Source organism: Anomaloglossus baeobatrachus, chromosome 2 (assembly GCF_048569485.1).
Source record: "Anomaloglossus baeobatrachus isolate aAnoBae1 chromosome 2, aAnoBae1.hap1, whole genome shotgun sequence".
NCBI lineage: Eukaryota > Metazoa > Chordata > Amphibia > Anura > Aromobatidae > Anomaloglossus > Anomaloglossus baeobatrachus.
Window position 1 is genome coordinate 534,664,813 of NC_134354.1, and position 22,236 is coordinate 534,687,048.

Below are 22,236 nucleotides of genomic sequence, written 5' to 3' on the forward strand. Positions count from 1 at the left end.
TTTCACAAGGGTATCAGGAAAAAAAATAATGCACCATAAAATGTATTCTGCAATTTCTCCTGAGTAAGCAGTTACCTGATATGTGGTGGAAATCACATGTTTGGGCGCACAGTAGGGCTTGGAAAGGAAGGAGCACCATTTGGCTAAAAAAATTGGCTGAAATCCATTAGCAGACGCCATGTCGCATTTAGAGAGTCCCTGAGGTGCCTAAACAGTGGAGCTCCCATACACGTGACCCCATTTTGAAAACTAGACCCCTTAAGTAATTAATTTAGATGATTGATGAGCACCTGAAACCCCCAGGGGCTTCACAGAATTTTATAACGTTGAGCTGTGAAAACGAAAAAAAAAATAACTTTTTAACCACAAAAATGTTGCGTTAACTCCAAAATTTTTCAAATTCACTAGGGTAACAGGAGATCATGAATCATAAAATTTGTTGCGCAATTTCTCCTGAGTACGCCAATACCCCATATGTGGTACAAAACTACTTTTGAGGCACAGTACAAAATAAAGAAGGGAAGGAGCACCATATTGGAGTGCAGATTTATTTGGAGGGGAAGGAGCACCATTTGATATTTAGAGCACCGATTTTCCTAGAATAGTTTGCAGACTCCAATTGCAGAGCCCCTAAGTGCCAGAACAGAAGAAATCCCCCTCAAATAACCACATTTTGGAAATTACACCCCTCTGGGAATTCATGTTCTGGTGTAGTGATTATTTGGTCTCTAGAAAAAACACCCATGGTGTCAAACACCGTGAAAGCTGCAGAATTAAAATTTGCAAATAAGTCATTGTGCCCAGTACTTTGTAGTGCTTGTACATTGTGCCCAGTTTGTGCTCCTGTAAACCTGCACCCCGTACACTTAAGTGGGCTCTCCTCACTACAACAATGCCAGACATGTGGATGCTAACTGTGGCTTAGCCACATTGTGGGGCTAAGTAGGGAGGGGAGCATTTGGATTGGGAGCGCAGATTTTACTGATTTTCCTTTTTTGAGAGTGGAGCCATAGTATTTTTAAGAGCTTTTGTGCTACCAGTAACATGGAAGCCCCCTATATTTCTGTTAGCCGATGACGGACCCGAGAGAGTTTTGTGGGTTTAGTTGAATGCCATTTGGTGACAATATTGGTACAGAACATTTTGTATCAGTTCACATTTATCTTGTGCTCCATGCTGAGCGCTTACATCAGGGTTTCCATCTACAGCTCCAAAATACGTGATTCAGGTGAAACCCACAACGAATCCAATCACTAATGAGGCCGCAGACTCTCTTTTCCCAGTTATGGACACTTGCTTCTCTGCAGCATAAATTGACATGCTGCATCTAGGGAAGCCGAGCTGCATGTCAATTTATGCTGTGGTACCTTTTAATGGCTAACTAAAATAAAATAAGTGATGTTACAAAGCAAGATTTCGAGACATCTCAGGTCCCTTCATCAGGCATGGTATGCCTGATGAAGGGACCTGAGAGGTCTCGAAAGCTTGCTTTGTAACATCACTTTATTTTATTTTAGTTAGCCATTAAAAAGGTATCACAAGATTATAATTTTGTTTCTCTCACTGAGAACATTCAATCATTTTTCAATTGGCTAACACGGCTTTATTTATTTATTTTTTATACTGTTTGCCTTGCAGTACATGTGATTAGGCAGCTTTATTCCTCTGGTCAGTACGATTACAGCGACACCAGGTTTATATAGTTTTTTTAGGTTTGGCGACTATCACACTAAAAAAAAGCTTTTTACAAAATTGAAGGTTTTTTCCATCACCACATTTTGAAATCTATACTTTTTCTCTTTATGCTGTGGAGAATAGAAGCACAATGGGCATGGGATTTCTATCAATCCATCCACTGTGCTTGTACCGCAAAACCCAGCGGTTTGGACGCAGTGAAAAGATGATGTGTCCAATATGCTGCTATTCCTGTTTGTGGGCACCCACCCTTACATGTAATCCCGGTGTAAACACTCAGCGTAGGATAATCATGAGCCGCGCTGTACCGCGATCTTTTAGAGGCAGAATGAACAAATCAACAGCAGTTGAAAAATTGGAATTTTTTATTTTTTACATCATTCACCTCACGGTATAGGTGATTAGGCTGCTTTATTCCTCTGGTCAGTACGATTACAGCGATACCAGGTTTATTTTTATTTTTTTAGGTTTGGCGACTATCACACAAAAAAAAAAAATGCTTTTTTATAAAATAAAGGTTTTTTGCATCACTGGATTTTGAAAGTTATAGTTTGGGGTTTTTTATCTGTATGCTGACATTATGGCAGGGCTTGTTTTTTTGCGGGATGAGTTGGAGTTTTAATTGGTACCATTGTTGGTCACATAATTTTTGATCACTTTCTATTTCACTTTTTGTTAGGCAGAATCAAGAAGAAACAACAATTCAGGAATAGGTTTTCTTTTTTCTTACGCCGTTCACAGTGCCGTAAAAAATTGATGATAGCTTTATTCTTCAGGTCGATACAATTACAGCGATACCATATTTATATAGTTTTTTTTGTTTTGACGCTTTTACACCATAATACCAATTTTATAGGAAAAAAAAAATGTTTGTATTGCTGTATTCTGAGAGCTATAACTTTTTTATTTTTTGGCTGATGGAGCTGTATGGCGGCTTGTTTTTTGAAGGACAAGATGTTGTTTTCAGCAGTACCATTTTTATATGAATATTTGATCGCGTTTTATTCTACTTTTTTGTCAGCTGTATGTTGAAAAGACAGTTTTTGCTGCGTTTTTAATTTTTTTTTTTTACTGTGTTCGCTGAAGGGGTTAACTACTGTCAGTTTTATCGCTTGGGTTGTTACGGGTGCAGCGATAGCAATTATTTTTGTTTATTTTAATTTTTTGCACAAATAACTGTTTATTAGAATTTTTTTATTTTTTTTCTTTATTTTCTGATTTTTTTTTAAATATTTTTGCTGTCTTAAAAACTTTTTTTTTAACTTTTGTCACTAAGTCCCTTTATGGGACAGCACCCCACAGTGCTCTGATCGCAGCTGAAATGTTCTGCAGTGCTCGATCAACAGGACATCGCAGCTGTCAGTGCTGCAGTGAGCGTGTGTGTGTGTGTGTGTGTGTGTGTGTGTGTGTGTGTGTGTGTGTGTGTGTGTGTGTGTGTGTGTGTGTGATCACACAGCAGCAGGCATGATCACAGACGCTCTCTGTAGGCCCCCAGCAGTCAAGGGACTCTGAAGTAGTCATGACAACCTCAGGTCACCATGACAACGATCAGGTCCTTGCGATTACATCGCAGGGGTCCGGATCAGAGGTAAGAGGAAGAGCAATCCCTCTCCTAATCCCCCAAGTGTCCCGATCGGTATTGATCACTGCAAATTAGGGGATTAACAAGCCAGGCACAGCGCAGGCACTGTCCCTAGCTGCTACGGCAGTGACTCGGCTGTCAGGTAATCAGAGTCATCGGCCACGATCGCATGTGCACAGCCCCCTGTACCCTGCTTTTTTTGGGATGTATGTGTACGTCCCTGGTCATTAAGGCACATAAAAATAGAACTTACCCGTACGCCCCGCAGTCATGAAGGGGTTAAAGGATTTTGCACCAGGTTTTGGCATTGGGAAGAAATTAAACATTTCCTGCATGTGTTTTTGTGACTTTTTGCCATTTAAAGGGAATCTATCACCTGGTTTTTGTTACCTCATCTGAGAGCAGCATGATGTAGACAAAGAGATCCTGAATCCAATGATGTATCACTTGGAACAGCTGCACACGGTAATCTGAGTTGTTAGATTTAGAAAGTGTCAGAGCTCAAGAAGTTGCCCCGACAGGCCGGGCTTTCAATGTACAATGTCTATAGATAGTGAGCTGCTAATAACAAGAGGGGACAGAGTCGGACAACATAGCTTGAGGCGATCTTTTAGAGGCAGAATGAACAGATCAACAGCAGTTGAAGAATTGGCTTTATTTATTTATTTTTTTATGCTGTTTGCCTTGCAGTACATGTGATTAGGCAGATTTATTCCTCTGGTCAGTACGATTACAGCGATACCAGGTTTATATAGTTTTTTTTAGGTTTGGCGACTATCACACTAAAAAAACGCTTTTTACAAATTAAAGGTTTTTTTGCATGACCGAATTTTGAAAGCTATAGTTTTTTTATTTTTCTACCGACAGAATCATGTGAGGGTTTTTTGCGGGATGAGTTGGATTTTTAATTGGTACCATTTTTGGTCACAATTTTTGATCAATTTCTATTTCACTTTTTGTTAGGCAGAATCAAGAAGAAACATCAATTCAGAAATATTTTATTTTTGGGGTTTTTTACGTCGTTCACCGTGCCATAAAAGTGATAACAGCTTTATTCTGCAAAGCGTTACGATTACAGCGATATATAAATAATTTAAGTTGTTTGGTTTATTTTTTGTTTTGTCACTTCTACAAACATAAAAACAATTTTATAGGAGAAAAAAAAAGGTTTTTTTATTGCTGTATTCTGAGCGCAATAATGTTTTTATTTTTTGGCTGACGGAGCTGTACATGGCTTGTTTTTTTGCTGGACAAGATGATGTTTCAAGTGGTACAATTTTTATATGACTTTTAGATCTTGTTTTATTCAACTTTTTTGTCAGCTGTATGTTGAAAAGACAGTTTTTGCTCTTTTTTACTGTGTTCGCTGAAGGGGTTAACTAGTGTCAAAGTTTAATAGCTCTGGTTGTTACGGACATGGCAAAACCAAATGTGTACTTTGTCTATTTTAATTATTTTACACAGATAAAACTTTATTGGAATTTTTTTTTTTATTTTTTGTTCTTTAAATGTCTGATTTTTTTTTTTAAATATATTTGTTCTGTCTTTAAAAACTTTTTTTTTTACTTTTTCACAAGTCCCTTTATGGGAAATCACCCCACAGTGCTGATTGCAGCTGCAATGTTCTGCAGTGCTCTATCACTGCAGGACATCACAGCTATCAGCTCTGCAGTGAGAGTGTGTCTGATCATACTGCAGGCATGATCACAGACACTCTCTGTAGGCCCTCAGTAGTCAGGTGACCTCGGGTCACCATGACAACGATCAGGTCCTTGCAATTACATCGCAGGGGTCCAGATCAGAGGTAAGAGGGAACGAAATCCCTGTCCTAATCCCCTCAGTTTCGCGATCAGTATTGATCGTGGCAATTAGGGGGTTAACTAGCAAGACACAGCGCAGGCACCATCCCTGGCTGCAGGGGCAGTGACTCGGCTGTCAGGAAAGCAGAGTCACCGGCCGCGATTGCATGTGCACAGCCCCCTGTGCCCCTGCGGTTTTTGGGACATACAGGTAAGTCCCTGGTTGATAAGTCACGTATAAATAGGACGTACCCGTACGCCCTGTGGTCATGAAGGGGTTAAAGTGCACCAATCACCAGGATTTTCCTATATAAAGCTAAATCCAGTGCTATACTGGCACTATCAGGTTGATTCTATACATACCTTTAGTTGTAAGCTCGGATGTATATATTTTGAAACACAAGAAAGTAAAGTTTATAAAATGAGCAGCTTTTTGAGTGGCAACAGCTGCCGATCAGCTAATAGCTGGGGTGGGTAGTCATAGTGATTCCCGCCCCCTGCCTGTCCGTCCTCCCGTTATTTATGCTAATTCTATTATAGAATTGTTTTATTAAGTGACTAGAAGGACACAGCTAGGTCAATGTGTGGATGAAGAACCACCACATCAAAACCATGTCATGGCCAGCCCAATCTCCAGATCTGAACCCCATTGAAAACCTCTGGAATGTAATCAAGAGGAAGATTGATTGTCAGAACATCAAACAAAGAACTGCTTATATTCTTGCACCAGGAGTGGCATAAGTTCACCCAAAAGCAATGTGAAAGACTGGTGGAAAGCATGCCAAGACGCATGAAAGCTGTGATTAAAAATCATGGTTATTCCACAAAGTATTGATTTCAGAACCCTTCCTGAGTAAAAAAAAAAAAAAAAAAAAACAACAACAACTTAGTATCATTATTTCTAAATGATTATGAACTTTTTTTTTTTTGCTATTTTGACCAGAAAAACTTACAATTTTGCAGTGATCATATGATATATTATATATATTACACACACACACACACACACACACATCTTGGATTACGAGCATAATTGGTTCCGTGGAGTGTGCTCTTAAGCCAAGTTGCTCTTATATCAAATTTTCCCATAGGATATAATTTAATTTCAGAAAATCCATTCCATAGCCCAAAAATATTTAGTGTATTTATACAAACTTATTACAGAAATACAAAATAATGTACTGTATTCATATAAAATTACAGTACACCAACACAACATACTGTACAGTAAAAAACAAAAAAATTAAACTGCACTTCAGCTTCCAATAACATTGTTGGTGTGCGGGAGGTACAGTATAAGCAATGTGCTATACTGGTTAGTCGAAAGAAAGTACAATACTGTATCCACAAATGAATATTGATAGAAATGCTATATAGTATATACTGTACTGTACAATGGTATACAGTATACAGTACATACAGTATGTACAGAAAGTTACCACCAGACCAGGTCAGAGCGTGGCGAAAGGACAGAAACGGAAGTGTGCATGGGGAGTATTTGCTCTTATTGCAAACCATTGCTCTTAAACCAAGTTACAAGTTTTTAAAAATCTTTGCTTGTCTTGCAAAACGCTCTCAAAGCAAGTTACTCTTAATCCAAGGTTCCACTGATACATAGATACGTACGTACGTACGTACGTACGTACGTACATACGTACGTACGTACGTACGTACACATACATATATATATATATATATATATATATATATATATATATATATATATATATATATATATATATATATATATATATATATATATATATATATACACGTACGTACACATACATACATACATACATACATACATACATATATATATATATGCACACACATACATACACACACAGTACAGACCAAAAGTTTGGACACACTTTCTCTTTCAAAGAGTTTTCTTTATTTTCAGGACTCTGAAAATTATAGATTCACATTGAAGGCATCAAAACTATGAATTAAAACATGTGGAATGAAATACTTGAAAAAGTGTGAAACAACTGAAAATATGTCTTATATTCTAGGTTCTTCAAAGTAGCCACCTTTTGCTTTGATTACTGCTTTGCACACTCTTGACATTCTCTTGATGAGCTTCAAAAGGTAGTCACCGGAAATGGTCTTCCAACAGTCTTGAAGGAGTTCCCAGAGATGCTTAGCACTTGTTGGTCCTTTTGCCTTCACTCTGCGGTCCAGCTCACCCCAAACCATCTCGATTTGGTTCAGGTCTGGTGACTGGAGATCAGGTCATCTGGCGTAGCACCCCATCACTCTCCTTCTTGGTCAAATAGCCCTTATACAGCCTGGAGGTGTGTTTGGGGTCATTGTCCTGTTGAAAAATAAAATGATGGTCCAACTAAACCCAAACCGGATGGAATAGCACGCCGCCGCAAGATGCTGTGGTAGCCATGCTGGTTCTGTATGCCTTCAATTTTGAATAAATCCCCAACAGGGTCACCAGCAAAGCACCCCCACACCTCCTCCTCCATGCTTCATGGTGGGAACCAGCCATGTAGAGTTAATTCGTTCACCTTTTCTACAAAGATCCTGGTTGGATCCAAAGATCTCAAATGTGGACTCCTCAGACCAAAGCACAGATTTCCACTGGTTTAATGTCCATTCCTTGCGCTCTTTAGTCCAAACAAGTCTCTTCTGCTTGTTGCCTGTCCTTGCATATATATATATATATATATATATATATATATATATATATATATATATATATATATATATATATATATATATATATATATATATATATTTATATATTTATATTACACACACACACACACACACACACACACACAGCACATATACACACACACACACACACACACACACTATATGGACTATATGGTGGCCTGATTCTAGTGCATCGGGTATTCTAGAATATGTATGTAGTTTGTGTCACATTGCTAAGGCCGCAGTCGGGTATCTAAGGGGCCTGCCCGCACCACTCCCTCAGCAACACCCACATCCAATCCGGAGGCAGCTGAGCAGAGAGGTGGGCGGGACATGTATACACACACACACACACACACACACACACACACACACACACACACACACACACACACACACACACACACATATATATATATACACACATATACACACACACACACACATATACATATACATATACATATACATACATACATACATACACACATACATACATACACCACCACCCAGGCAGTTTCAAAATAGAAGACGAGCATAAATGTTTTGGGGGGGGGGGGGTTTTCTCAAAAGGAAAAACATGGGCATGGCTGCAGTAACTAGAACTAGTTGCACAGAATACTCTGCAGAACCATACATTATAGAGAACCGATAACAGAGAGGATGGATTTTATTTCCTGGTAAGAGTTTTCCATTTAGGCCATGAACTTAAAACCCTCCCAAACACAATTCCATATGACAAAGAACAGCACAATGTCTGGTATTATAAAAGAGGGAACAAGCCAGTTACCAGACACTAATAAATCAGCTAAGAAGGATCATTTAATACTACTGGAAATACCCGCAATTATATTTACTGTACTCCGTCTGACACAGACCTACCGGATGACGCTGCCTGAGAGAATGCAAAGGGTGTGCAAAGCTTTATTCAGAGCAAAAAGGAGGTACATTGAGGAATCCAAGCTTTAAAGGAGCTATCGTGTCTTCTGATAAAAGTCTGCACTCACTCTCTGTGACTGTAAACTTCTGAATCCTTAGGCCATGTGCACACGTTGCATATTTGATGAGTTTTTCCCTCAGTATTTGTAAGCCAAAACCAGAGTGGAAACGTCAGAGGAAAAGTATAATAGAAACATGTGTAGTACTGCATTTTTTTGACCCACTCCTGGTTTTGGCTTACAAATACTAGAGTTAAAAACTCACCAAAACATTCAACATGTGCACGTGGCCTTAGTGTGCGCACTGCACACTGTCAGGATAATTTGGTGTTGCTGTCAAAATGGACAGTCACATCAAATGCCAACCAGACATGCTCCGCCTTGAAAAATGAAAGTGAATTGAGTGAGGTGAGGCATGTCTAGTCGCCATGTGACAGTATGTATGCCAACTTGCAGTCACGTTGCCGCCCACTCTCACTAGCAACACCAGACAATCCCGACAGCGTGCGGTGAGCACACGCCAGACAATCCCGACAGCGTGCGGTGAGCACACGCCAGACAATCCCGACAGCGTGCGGTGAGCACACGCCAGACAATCCCGACAGCGTGTGGTGAGCACACACCAGACAATCCCGACAGCCTGCGGTGAGCACACACCAGACAATCCCGACAGCCTGCGGTGAGCACACACCAGACAATCCCGACAGCGTGCGGTGAGCACACACCAGACAATCCCGACAGCGTGCGGTGAGCACACACCAGACAATCCCGACAGCCTGCGGTGAGCACACACCAGACAATCCCGACAGGATGTCACGCGCACACAAAGGATTCTTGACGAAAAGTTAAACAGCGATCAGGTCTCATCTATGGGGAAACTTAGCAGTAAGTGCTCCTTCTGTAACACAGAGTAAATTAAACATTACACAATGTCCTAATGAATTCTGTGTAATGTAGTTCAGGAAAGATCCTCCAGGACAAAAATATACTTTGTAACCACTTTACACTCCGCCCAAGAGTCAACAATCCTGAACAGGAACCTCTCTTCCTTTATGAACTCAGAATTACCCAACAGAACATATAAAATTAGATTTCCAAACAAGAAAGCCGCTTAATAAATGTGCACTAGTTTCACAATTTGTCAATATTTCACGTATAAAAACCATCAGAATATGTTGAAGAAATAAAAACAAAAGTTACAATAGTAAAATTCCATTAACGAGACACATGTTGGAGCAAAAGAAATGTAAGAGAAAGAAATGTAAGAGACAGGTGCACAATCATCTGCACTACGAAGAATAGGGAAAGTTTACGGCAGAGAATTAAGAGTTCAGCCCATGCCTGAAGCACCAGCATGGGCGTCAGTATATAGGGTATGACAATAGGGTCTACAGAGACGGACAGCAGAAAACATCCTGCCAATCCAGCACGGGGGCTATATTTAACTCATGCGGGATTAGTAGGATTTTCTGTCCTCTGGGTCCCATCTTTTACTTTATTATCACCTCCCAAAACAGAGGCAGAGCAGCTGTACAGCATTTACAGGGCAATCACCTACTTAGGCATTTTCAGATTTGCCTTCATCTATGCAAAAGCTATCTTATAGCCAAGAAGTAATGATGCTCCATTTCTACAAGGTTTAAGAAAAATATTGAAGATTAGGATATCCTCATGATCCAAGACGATATTGGCCACAACAAAGGTCGTGTGGCCAAAAATTGTTGTGTTACATAATATAGGAGAATGGGGTCCCATTGGGATCTTTAGGATACTGCGACCTCAAGAAGCAAGTCACAAAAAAAGAAATTTAACTGAGACCAAGTATTTGCGACGGTCGGTCTACCAAAAAAAAACAACAAAAAAAAACAAAAAAAAAAAAAAAAATCGCAATCTGACTGCAGTCACCTGCATTAACAGCGGCACATAGCGATTTCTGGCTGTGGAGTCCCCCCTAAAAGTTACTACCATACACCCAGTCTAGCCACAAAAGGAAGAGCTGAACAAGAGACATTAATGAAGCTTCTTGAAAGCAAATTGATGATTTTTTTTTCCAAATTACTACTAAGTTTGTCCAGGTTACTTGAGGTCAGCACACAGCCTTCACCATGTGGAAGCCGTCTGATAAAAGACAGACCGGTGGAGCCAGATAATCACGTAAGCCAGACCCAACACCAAAGTTGGAACCAGAGTCAAGGAAACTTAACAAGTTGGGCTTTTGTGTCTTACACTTTTTTAATGTATAGTTAAAAGCTTTTCTTATTTTAAGTATTGTTTTTCAAAGAAAAGACCCCCATACACATTAGGTAATGTCAAGGGTCTTAAGATGCATAGCCACAAATAGGTATTCCCATCATTTTCTCATTAGTGCGGAACACAAATACAACTACACTCATTACACAGATCATCAAAGGCATAGCTTTAGTAAGAGAGTTTTCCCACTTTTAGAAGATTGGATCCCAAACGTATACTAACAAAGTAATAAAATCAGATAATATGTAAAGGCCCCTCTCTCTTCCCCCGGGTCTAGTATGGGTTTTCCGCCGCCATTTCACTCTCAGCATTTTGGCTGCAGCGGTAATGTAATGTTACTTCACTTCACTGCTGCAGCCAATCAGACTTCAGTGACTTGTGCCGTCTATCTTGGTCATCCATCTACCTCTAATTCTAACACATTATGTCTATGGGCCACTGAGCTCAGTAACTGCAGCGATAAGGGTAATCATTATATGAAGTAGTGGACAATCCCTTTATTTGGTAATAAAAGGGATTGTCGACTACTAGGATACCTCTTCTCAATCACTATGTTTCCACCTTGTAAAATAACGCCACCCATGCTCACCTAAAAAGCAGGCACCTTTTCAGCTGTGTCAGCATTGACTCTCACAGGGCTCATCTGACATTGTTATGTCAGCTGAACCACGTGGAGAGTGAAGCTAGCGACGACTGTCCATAAGGCTTGTGTGACATAATGTTAAGTGAGCCTTGGGAGAGTCAGTGCCGACACCCCACTGGAATGGTGCCAGCATCAAAGGTAAGTATATGTGTTATTAATTTACAGGGTGGGAACATAGTGATTGACAAGGGGTTGTCCTAGTCCTGGGTTTAATCCCACCAAGGACAACACCTACAAGGATTTTGTATGTTTTTCCCGTGTTTGTGGGGGTTCCTCTGGGTACTTCGGTTTATAAATTATACATAAATGGTCCAAAAAAAGAAGCAGGATGATGGAACAAAAAGAATGCTAAAAGTAGAATTATGATATAGACACTTTCTGTGCCTTGTCAGTCAACGGGATGCGTAAAATAAAATTTAATTTGCAAGCAGAAAGTGTAAGGGTATGTCCGCACGTTGCTTTTTACCTGCTTTTTTGCTGCTTTTTCTTCTGCGCTGTTTAATGCCAAAATGGATGTGTTCTTCTATTCAAGCAAAGTCTATGGGAATTTGGGTTTCTTGTTCACACTATGTTATTCAAAATGCTGCCTTTTTGTGGCAGAACTTTGGTCAAAAACTCAGCTTTGCAGTGCAAAACCCAAATGGCAAAAACAATTGACATGTTGCTTCTTTGAAAAGCTGAGTTTTTGACCAAAGTTCTGCCACAAAAAGGCAGCATTTTGAACAACATAGTGTGAACAAGAAACCCAAATTCCCATAGACTTTGCTTGAATAGAAGAACACATCTATTTTGGCATTAAACAGCACAGAAGAAAAAGCAGCAAAAAATCAGGTAAAAAGCAGGTAAAAAGCAACGTGCGCACATACCCTAACCCTGGTGGGTAAGACTGATACAATAATTGGACATGGAGAAAGTGCATCTTCACCTTATACAGACTCCCAAGTGGCCACAGCATATAAAGGAAACAATCAACTCAGCCAGCAGAAAACATCCATTATCCATTGGGCAGGAGGAAAACGACCCGGCAAATGACACAGTCTTCAACCTTGGTTGGCAGTAAGTCATCATGGGATGGCGGGGATTTGTGGTTCTCCACGGTCTTTAAGTTAGCCTGTCGGCTCATTGATGTTTGCTGCTGGCTGAGTTCATTATTAGTGATGATCGAATACCTCAAATATTCGGCTACGCCCATATTCGACTAATAGGTCGCCGCTATTCAACTATTTGCGAATATTCGATGCGCAATGTATGTAAGTCTATGGGAAACCCGAATAGTTGCCGAATAGCAACTATTCGGACTTCCCATAGACTTACATTGAGCATCGAATATTCGCATAGCAGCGACCTATTCGTCATATATTCACGACGCCGAATATTTGTGATATTCAATCATCCCTATTCATTATGTTTCCTTTACATGCTCTGGTCACTTGGGAGTCTGTATAAGGTGAAGGTGCTCTTTTACCTTAGGTACTATTAACATCAATAGTCCTGATCCTGAGCGGTAATACTATTAGGCTATGTGTCCACGCTGCGGAAAATGCGCGGTTTTTGCCGCGGATTTCTCGCGGAAAAGCCGCAGATTTCCCGAAAATCTGCAGCTCAGGCACTTCCCAGCCATTTATATGGCATTTTGGAAATGCTGTGCCCACGCTGCCCATTTTTCCGCAGCGGATTTCGTGCGGATTTGGTCCGGAAAAATCTGCAATATGTCAATTATTGTTGCGGATTTTCATCTGGATTTTGGCTTTAAAATTGGGGAAAAAAAAAAAAATCCGCACCAAATCTGCGGCAACTCCGCAGTTAATCCGCGGATTTTGCGGGAAAGCTGCGGATTTTGATGCAGAAAAATCCACAGCTACATTCTCCCATGGACACATAGCCTTAGGGAATTGGCATTACCTTTCTCTGATACTTGTTGATACACATTTCAATATAGGTGTTGCTCCGTTTCATTGGGATTGTGCTATATTTGATTCTGGATGTTGGTGTGTTATCAACTACTACCTTTAGACCCTGTGCGCACACTGCATTTTTAACAGCTTTTTTTTGCGTTTTTGCTGCAGAAATTTCATGAGAAAATGGTTGTAACCTTTCTGCAGACATTCCCCAGCAAAACCTATGGAGAAAAAAAAAAAAATAGCTGTGTGCACACTGGGTTTTTTTCCCTCAAGAAAATTCTTTGGCCCTCAACGCACTAGAAAAAGGATTTTTCTCAAGAAATTTCCTGAGTCTGAAAGATTAGCGCACTTGCGTTCAAAAAACACACCCATAAAGCAAAGAAAAATGCATGCGTTTTTGATGCGTTTTTCCGCAGGTTGGTCCCTGCGTTTTTTTCACTGTTATCTATGGCAAATAACGCAGGTACCTGCAGAAAAGAAGTGACATGCTCATTCTTTTTACTGCAGAAATTCTGCAGAAAGAATGTTCTGGAGAAAAAAAAACGCAGTGTGCGCACAGCTATTTTTATTTTCCATAGGTTTTGCTGGGGAATGTCTGCAGAAAGGTTACAAACATTTTCACAAGAAATTTCTGCAGCAAAAGCGCAAAAAAAAAAAAAAAACCATGGGTAAAAACACAGTGTACGCACAGGGCCTAACTGCAGAATTTCTTGAGAAAAAGAATGTGCATGTCACTTCTTTTCTGCAGGTACCTGCGTTTTTTGCCGTAGACAATGGTAAAAAAAACGCGTAAAAACGCATGCGTTATTGGTGCGGGTTTTTTAACGCAAGTGCGCTAATCTTTCAGACTTAACAAATTTCTTGAGAAAAATCCTTTTTCTAGTGCGCACAGGGCCTTAGTCATATAGAACTGTGATCTTTAGGGGATATTATTGTAAACCCGCTTTGCAAGACATTTTTTTCCTTTGCTATATGTGATGAATCTAAGCCCCATTATAGTATGAGTCCATTGAACATCTAGATTGTACATAGGACGGTGGCTCAGTGGTTAGCACTGAAGTCTTGCAGCGCTGGGGTCCTGGGTTCTAGTCCCACTAAGGACAACATCTGCAAGGGGTTTGTATGTTCTCCCCGTGTTTGTGTGGGTTTCCTCCGGATACTCCGGTTTCCTTCACACTCCAAAAACATGCTGATAGGGACTTTAGATTGTGAGCCCCAATGGGGACAGTGTTGCCAATGTATATAAAGCGCTGTGGAATTAATAGCGCTATATAAATGAATAAATATTATTATTATATTATTATTATTATTATTATATAGGCATCAGTCATCTGGGATACATTATTGAGTAAAATTATTTTATCTCCAATTTATCTCTATTGTCATACGATATTTGGTTTTCCCACCCCCTGTATTACAGCATGTGTATTTCAGACTGCCCTTTATAGCCATTTATGGTGGAATGACCGTGGTCATGCCGGGAACTTCTGTTTCTTCTTTGTTTTTAATCACTTTGTGTATTCATTTATTGCTGATCAATAAAGATATTCTTGTTCACTTGTAATCCGGACGTTTGGTCGTATATTTCTTTCCTTTTTGTATTTTGGTGTTTCCTTGGCGACTTGTCCAGTATATACATGTAGCCCAGAGGTTGCTTTCAATTACGTATAAGTAATAATTTACATGAAATCGATTCAATATGCAACTGTATTCCTTGTGGCCTTTTCTTCTCAGCAACATAAATGTAGACAAAGCAGATTCTAAATCCAATAGTGTATCACTTAGATTACTGGGTGCAGCTGTTATGAAACAATCAAATTAATAGAGACTGTGCATCGACTGAGGTGTCAATCACAGCAGGGGGCGCGTCGGACTGCCCTGCATGTGAGTTTCTAGTCCTGCAATGTTAACCACAGGGTAATAAACCCCTTAGATTACATAAACAATTTCTCACACACAGATAAGAGAAGCACAGTTGCTTTTTGTTTTTTGACCCTTACAGCATGCTGTCCTCAGCTTACATAGCAAAACACTGCTGACAGATTCCCTTTGAAACTTTGGGAGGTTCAAGGAAGGGGTTGACATGTCTCATAGAACATTCCCTCTGGATAAAAAGAAGGAACCTTGTCTAAAATAGATTTAGAGAGCTTCCAAGAGAATTGGAAACATAGACCCTTTAATTAACTATTTATTCTCTATTGCTAACTAGCAGAAGGCTTTCTGTAATATCCCTATGTTACACGTGATAAACGAGGGGGATGTTATCACAGAGAATTACAGGCTGTGCTGTTGAGATGTAGAAACAATTATACACATAAAAAAAAAAAAAAATTCTTGTATATCTTTATGGTTATGGCAGGGATAAGGATAGAAACAATGCCCAATATAAACAATTGGTGACATGCAGGAGGGGTGCACTGCGGCTCATGGGCAGCCAAGAATTGCTTTTTTTATTTTATGGGGTTGTTTTTTGTTTTATTTATCACAAAATTAAATTTAAAATTGAACAAAGGAAGTTTTCATTATTCTGGTTTTAGTGGAAAGATATAAAAAGAGTGTCGTAAGCCAGATGTCAGAATATTACATCAATTTGCAGGTTGAAAGACTGGCCATGTGGAAATGTCAGAATGGCCATGTGCAGTCAGGGGGAACATTTCCATTGGCTACCAACAGGATGTCTGCCAGGATGTGTCTGTGCGCAAACCATAGTGAAGGAAACTTATTTTCCAGCAGCAAAAACCAACAATAGCTACATGCTTAAGGCTATGTGCGCACGTAGCGTTCTGTCCTGCAGACATTTCTGCAGCGATTTGAACAGCACACGTGCGCTTCAAATCGCTGCAGAAAGAGTCCGTAATGAAAAAAAAAAAAGCCGATTCCATGCGCTCTGAGTGCAGCCCCTCCCATAGACAGAGCAGGAGCTGCATGCAGAGCACACGAAAGAAGTGACATGTCACTTCTTAGAACGCGCGCTTCAGGCAGCAGCTGAAGTGCTGCGCTCTAATACGCCACGTGCGCACGGCTCCTGCATAATCTTCATAGATTATGCTGGGGACGCAGGACGCATGCAGTTACGCTGTGGTGCAGATCGCAGCGTAACTGCATGCAAATACGCAACGTGCGCACATAGCCTAAATATGTCAGATAATCGCACACTGAGGAGGAGAGTACTTTGAGTAGTTAAAAGGGTTGTCCAGTCTTTTGCTGAAAGTCTGCACACTGCACGCTGTCAGGATTCTCTGGTGTCTGCAGTGAGAGCAGGTGGTCATGTGGCTAGAAGTTTGCGATTTGCGTACTTCTGGACACCCTGACTAGACGTACTTGTCTCACTCAATTCACTTGTAAGGAGCGAGTCCGTTCACGTGTAGTTGAAATGTAGACGGATGTTTGCCAATCACATGCTTGTGGTCATCTTACTGCCCGCTGTTACCGGCAACAAAGGAGAATCCTGACAGTGTGATGATGTGAGTGTTCAGAAGTCTGCAGTCACAAAAGAATGAGCATGCTTTTAGGAAAACACCTGATAATCCCTTTAAATGGGAACCTGTCACCTGTTTCATGCTGACCGAGCCACAAGCTGCATAAATCAGACACTGGCTGTGCGATTGCAGCTGTGTGTGTTATATTCTAAAACAAGTCGGTGTTTCAGAGAGAACATACTTTGGAAGGCCATGTGTCTAGACGACTAGACCAACATAGGTAACCAGCGGCGTCTCCACACTCAATCCCGTAGACCCATTTGTCTCTCCCTATATTTGTGCCTAGGATCTCTCAGTCAAGGGGAAGCCAATATATTAGATTCAATAGAACTCAATCTTACCTGTAAATCTGTCTTCAGCCATTTTGAATCAAATCTTGATTGTGCCACCAGGGTGAACTTTTCTGAAGACATCTTGCTTACAGTACACTGCCTAGGATTTAAGAGGGAGCATTAGAAAACCTCTGATATACAGATAATGAGTGATACAAAAAATCATGCAAAATCTCTCTTAAAATGCGCCAAGAAACATCTTTTGTCCAGCAAGGTGGTACAAGTCTCATGTCCTGGTCCCAAGTGATTCTTCAATAAGGTTGGCAATTTAACAAAGCACACAAAATACATACATTTAAATATTGTGGATTTACACCTAACAAGGGGGCATTAGACCACAGCTGACCAGTAATGTGTATGCTGATGGGCGATTAATCACCTATTTACACACGTATTCCAGACTCCAGTGTAAATGCTGTCATTTTTCTCGGCAGCACAGGAACCATTTACACAGGATGATGCGCTGCCGAGAAAGATGATATTTTGTGCAGCGCGACAACAGAAAGTTTTCCGATCCAGCACAGCGAATGAGAACAAGAAATCTTTATTGTGATTCCATGAAAACATTAGCATGTGCATACTAAAAACTGACGCGATTCGAGTCCACAGCGCTCTTGCAGCACAAAGATCAATATACTCGACGAATAAGGGTTTTGCTACATCATCGGGTGATCATGAAAGAGCATTAATAGAAGCATTAGTTCATAATAATCTTTCAGTGTAAATGCACCTTTATGTGATGGGAACAGAATAAAATTGTACTGATAAAGAGGATGGACAAGTAACCGAAGCCAAGATGTGAACGTGTACCTAATATAACTGAATTATACTGAACATTTCACATTCTATGAAAGCGCCATTTTCTGGGGCGGCTGCGGCCTGCAGTTCGCAGCGCGGGTGCCCAGAAAGCTTGGGCACCCTGCGCTGCAGATTCCAATCCTCAGCTGCTCAGTTGTACCTGGCTGGACACAAAAATTGTGCGAAGCACACGTCGTCTTTTTTTTTTTTAATTATTTCATGAAATAATTAAAAAAAGGGCTTCCTTATATTTTTAGTTATCAGCCGGGTACAAATAGCTAGCTAGGGGCAGTCGTACCTGCCTAGCATACAAAAATACGGCGAAGCCCACGTCATTTTTTTTTTTTTTACGTTTCACGTTTTTGGGCAACAAACTCCTGCATACAGTCCTGGATGGAGCATGCTGATCCTCGTACTTCTGCTGCTGCTGTCTGCTCTCCTGCATACACTAGTGGATGGAGTATGCTGAGCCTTGTAATTCTGCTCCCCCTGCCTCTCCCTCCAGCATACAGTAGAGGATGCTGAGCCTTGTAGTTCTGCAGCTGCTGCCTGCTCTCCTGCATACACTAGTGGAGAATGGAGAACAGATTGAAGAAGGAAATGACATCAGTTCTTTTTTTTTTCCTTCAATCTTTAATGGCATTGTTCACTGATAAAACAAAAACGCAGCAAAACGCAGCCAAAAAACGCAACAAAACGCAGTAAAACTCATGCATTTTCTCATGCGTTTTTTGCCACGGATGCTTTTTAGTGCATTTTTAGCGTTTTGATGCCACAAAAAATGGTTAGGTGCGCACATACCCTTATTATGTCTTATTTATGGGTAAAGGGGAGGTGGTGAATATACACCAAATAAAAGCTGTGAATTCAATGGTCGTCTATTTTTGGCATTCAATTTAAAAGGAACCTGTGAGATGCAATATGCACCCAGAACCACGAGCAGTTTTGGGTGCATATTGCTAATCCCTCCTTAACTGTCCCAGCACCTAGTAGCATAGATAAAGAGATCTTTAGAAAAAGTATTTCTAAAGATTCTTTACAATATGCCAATAAGGCCAGTGACTAGTCGCAAGGGTGTTCCTTCCCTTGGCTAGTCTGCCCCCTTAGCATGTTAGTACGCCCTGCTAATGAATGTGCAGCATCAGAGGCATGGTCGCTGCCACCGCTGGTTTTTGGCTCAGTGCACACGATCAGAACGTCCCCGGACTTCCGGTCATGCGCACACTACACCAGTTTCAAGCCAGGACATGTACACTCGGCTTCATAGTGCGCATGACTGGAAGTCCAGGACTTCTGATCATGTGCACTGAGCCAAATCCAGCATTGGGCAAGGTGGTAGCAGACAGCGGTCAGAGCGATTATGCCTCTGACGCTGTGCATTAATAAGCATGTTAGCATGTTAACACACCCCTGTGGGCGTACTAAGAGGGCCGACTAGCCAAGGAAAGCAACGCCCTTGCGACTAGTCCCTGGCCTGATTAGCATATAATGAAGGATCTTTAGAAATACTTTTTCTAAACATATCTTTAACTATACTACTAGATACAAGGACCGTTAGGCAGGAATCACTAATATGCACCCAGAACTGCTTGTGCACCTAACAGGTTCCCTTTAAAGGGAACCAATCACCAGGATTTTTGTATATAAGCTAAAGCCAGTGCTATACGGGCACTATCAGGCTGATTCTATACATACCTTTAGTGGTCATCTCGAAAGTTTAGGTTTTGAACTCCAAGAAAGTAAAAGTTAATAAAATCATCAGCTTTTTGAGTAACAGCAGCTGAGGATCAGATAATATATTCATAGTTATCCCTTCCACCTGTTAGAATTAGCATAAGTATTATACAATCGATTCAACTTTTCACTAGCAAGACCTGTGCTGAGGCCATACCCATGTGACCAGAAGGGGCGGGGCCTCAGCAAACAGAAAATGTTGCTTCCTGGTATCAGCTTTGTTGGCTGAGGCCCCGCCCCTTCTGGTCACATGGGTATGACCTCAGCACAGGTCTTGCTAGTGAAAAGTTGAATCAATTGTATAATACTTATGCTAATTCTAACAGGTGGAAGGGATAACTATGAATATATTATCTGATCCTCAGCTGCTGTTACTCAAAAAGCTGATGATTTTATTAACTTTACTTTCTTGGATTTCAAAACCTAAACATCCGAGCTGACCACTAATGATATGTAGAGAATCAGCCTGATAGTGCCAGTATAGCACTGGGTTTAGGTTATATACGAAAATCCTGGTGATTGGTGCACTTTAAGTGTCTGGCACTCACCACTGAACACAAAAAAAAAAAAAAAAAATCAAAGACACTGGGCCAATTCATTAAGACTGGTATTGTGCACACTGGAGTAAGCACGCCTCTTAGGTAGGGGCCACACGGGGGACTAATGCAATCCTCACATGACACTTGGCTCACGCTGACAGCACAGCAGGAGCCGAGTGTCATGCAAGTGTCACTGCGACTGAGGTCCGATCATGCGATTGGACCTCAGCTGTGGTGGGTGGGCCGGCTGAGGAGGGGCGGGCTGGCACGGAGGAGGAGAGGGAGGAATTTATCACCCTCTCTCCTCCATTGCCGGCTATTGACATTCTTGCCCTGCACTCGCGGTACACTGGTGTACTGCGAGTACAGTGCAATTTTTCTCTCACCCCATAGACTTGAATGGGTGCGAGAGAAAGTCTCGCTTTACAATCGCAGCATGCTGCGACTGTTTTCTTGGTCCGACTGGGGCTGAGAAAATAATAGCTCATAGGCTAATATTGGTCCTAGTAGAATGCGATGTTTTATCGCATTCCACTACTAGGTCCGATTTTCATGCCATGTGTCTTAGGCCTTACAAGTTCTGTGCGCCTCCTCCAAAAACATTACTGCAGTCAGCGACATTCTGGAGTCATTGTTAAGAATTTGCCAGGTGGGCTTTGTTACGCTCCAGCAAGTATCATCTCTGCCCATTTTGGCGGCGTCTAAAATATCAGAATTTGCTAAATTTTTGTGCAACTTCAAGTTGTGTAAACATGCTGTGACATTTCAAGGCGTTTTATAGAAGAATCCTGGTGAAAACGCCTTCATGGATCAGCCCCCAAGTCACAGACCAGCTAGAGGACAGTAATTTGTCTGACGGATCATTTGCACCAAATCCTAACATTTTGTGAAAAAAAATGCATAAAAATTCAGATCTCTGAATCAAGCAAAGGCAGCACCACAAGAAATTCCAGTAGTGCAGAGTTTATGGATGCCACTTGCACATATCTTTACGGAACCACAGAGCTTAAAGGGGATGCCCACTAGTTGGACAACTCCTTCTCATTTCTCATATTTGGCCCCATAAAACCAAAAAAAAAAAAAATAGCTTATACTCATCTCGTGCCAGAACTGTTCCAGCGGTGTTGGCGCTTACGTTCCCGTTGCTCATATGCGATTGTAACATCACGTGAGCCCTGCACCCAATCATCGCTGGCTTCAGACAAATGATTAATCAACGGGAAGTGAGCAGAAGCCGCAACTCTCACTTCCTATTGATTAGCCATTTTTCCAAAAGTTGGGAAAAAGAAGCCGGCGGTGATTGGGCAAGAGGCTTGCGTGACATCTAATATATAAAGCTGAATGTGTGTGTGTGTGTGTGTGTGTGTGTGTGTGTGTGTGTGTGTGTGTGTGTGTGTGTGTGTGTGTGTGTGTGTGTGTGTGTGTGTGTGTGTCCGGGATTGGTATCCGCATCGTCTCAGCTACAGCCACAAAATTTTGCACACTCACACGTCTGGACCCCGAGAGCGTCATAAGCTATGTTTTGAGGGGACATTTTAAACCCGCGCTTTACAGTTATTCGCCAAAAAACCTGCCTCCATTAAAGCGAATGGAGCTAGGAGCCACAGTGCAGCCAGAACTTCAGAAAAATGCGCAGCCACACCCTTATATGGAATGTTGGCGTGTCACAATACAGCCAGGGAAAGAGGGAGACAGACTGACAGGGAAAGAGACAGACTGACAGGGAAAGAGACAGACTGACAGGGAAAGAGACAGACTGACAGGGTAAGAGACAGACAAAGAGAAAGAGCGGGAAAGAGCGGGAAAGAGCGGGAAAGAGCGGGAAAGAGCGGGAAAGAGCGGGAAAGAGCGGGAAAGAGCGGGAAAGAGCGGG

At 41.2% G+C, this 22,236-nt stretch overlaps 1 protein-coding gene across 5 annotated transcripts in view; it reads right to left on the reverse strand.

Annotated features, from left to right (window-relative positions):
* Positions 1-22,236, reverse strand: part of HERC2 (HECT and RLD domain containing E3 ubiquitin protein ligase 2) — a 415,490-nt gene that overhangs the window by 383,694 nt on the left and 9,560 nt on the right. For all 5 annotated transcript variants that reach the window (XM_075336618.1, XM_075336619.1, XM_075336616.1 and 2 more), the window contains exon 2: positions 17,302-17,392. In XM_075336618.1, coding sequence (XP_075192733.1) covers positions 17,302-17,373 — 72 coding nt within the window. In that variant the 5' untranslated portion in view covers positions 17,374-17,392. The remainder of the gene's footprint in view (positions 1-17,301; positions 17,393-22,236) is intronic.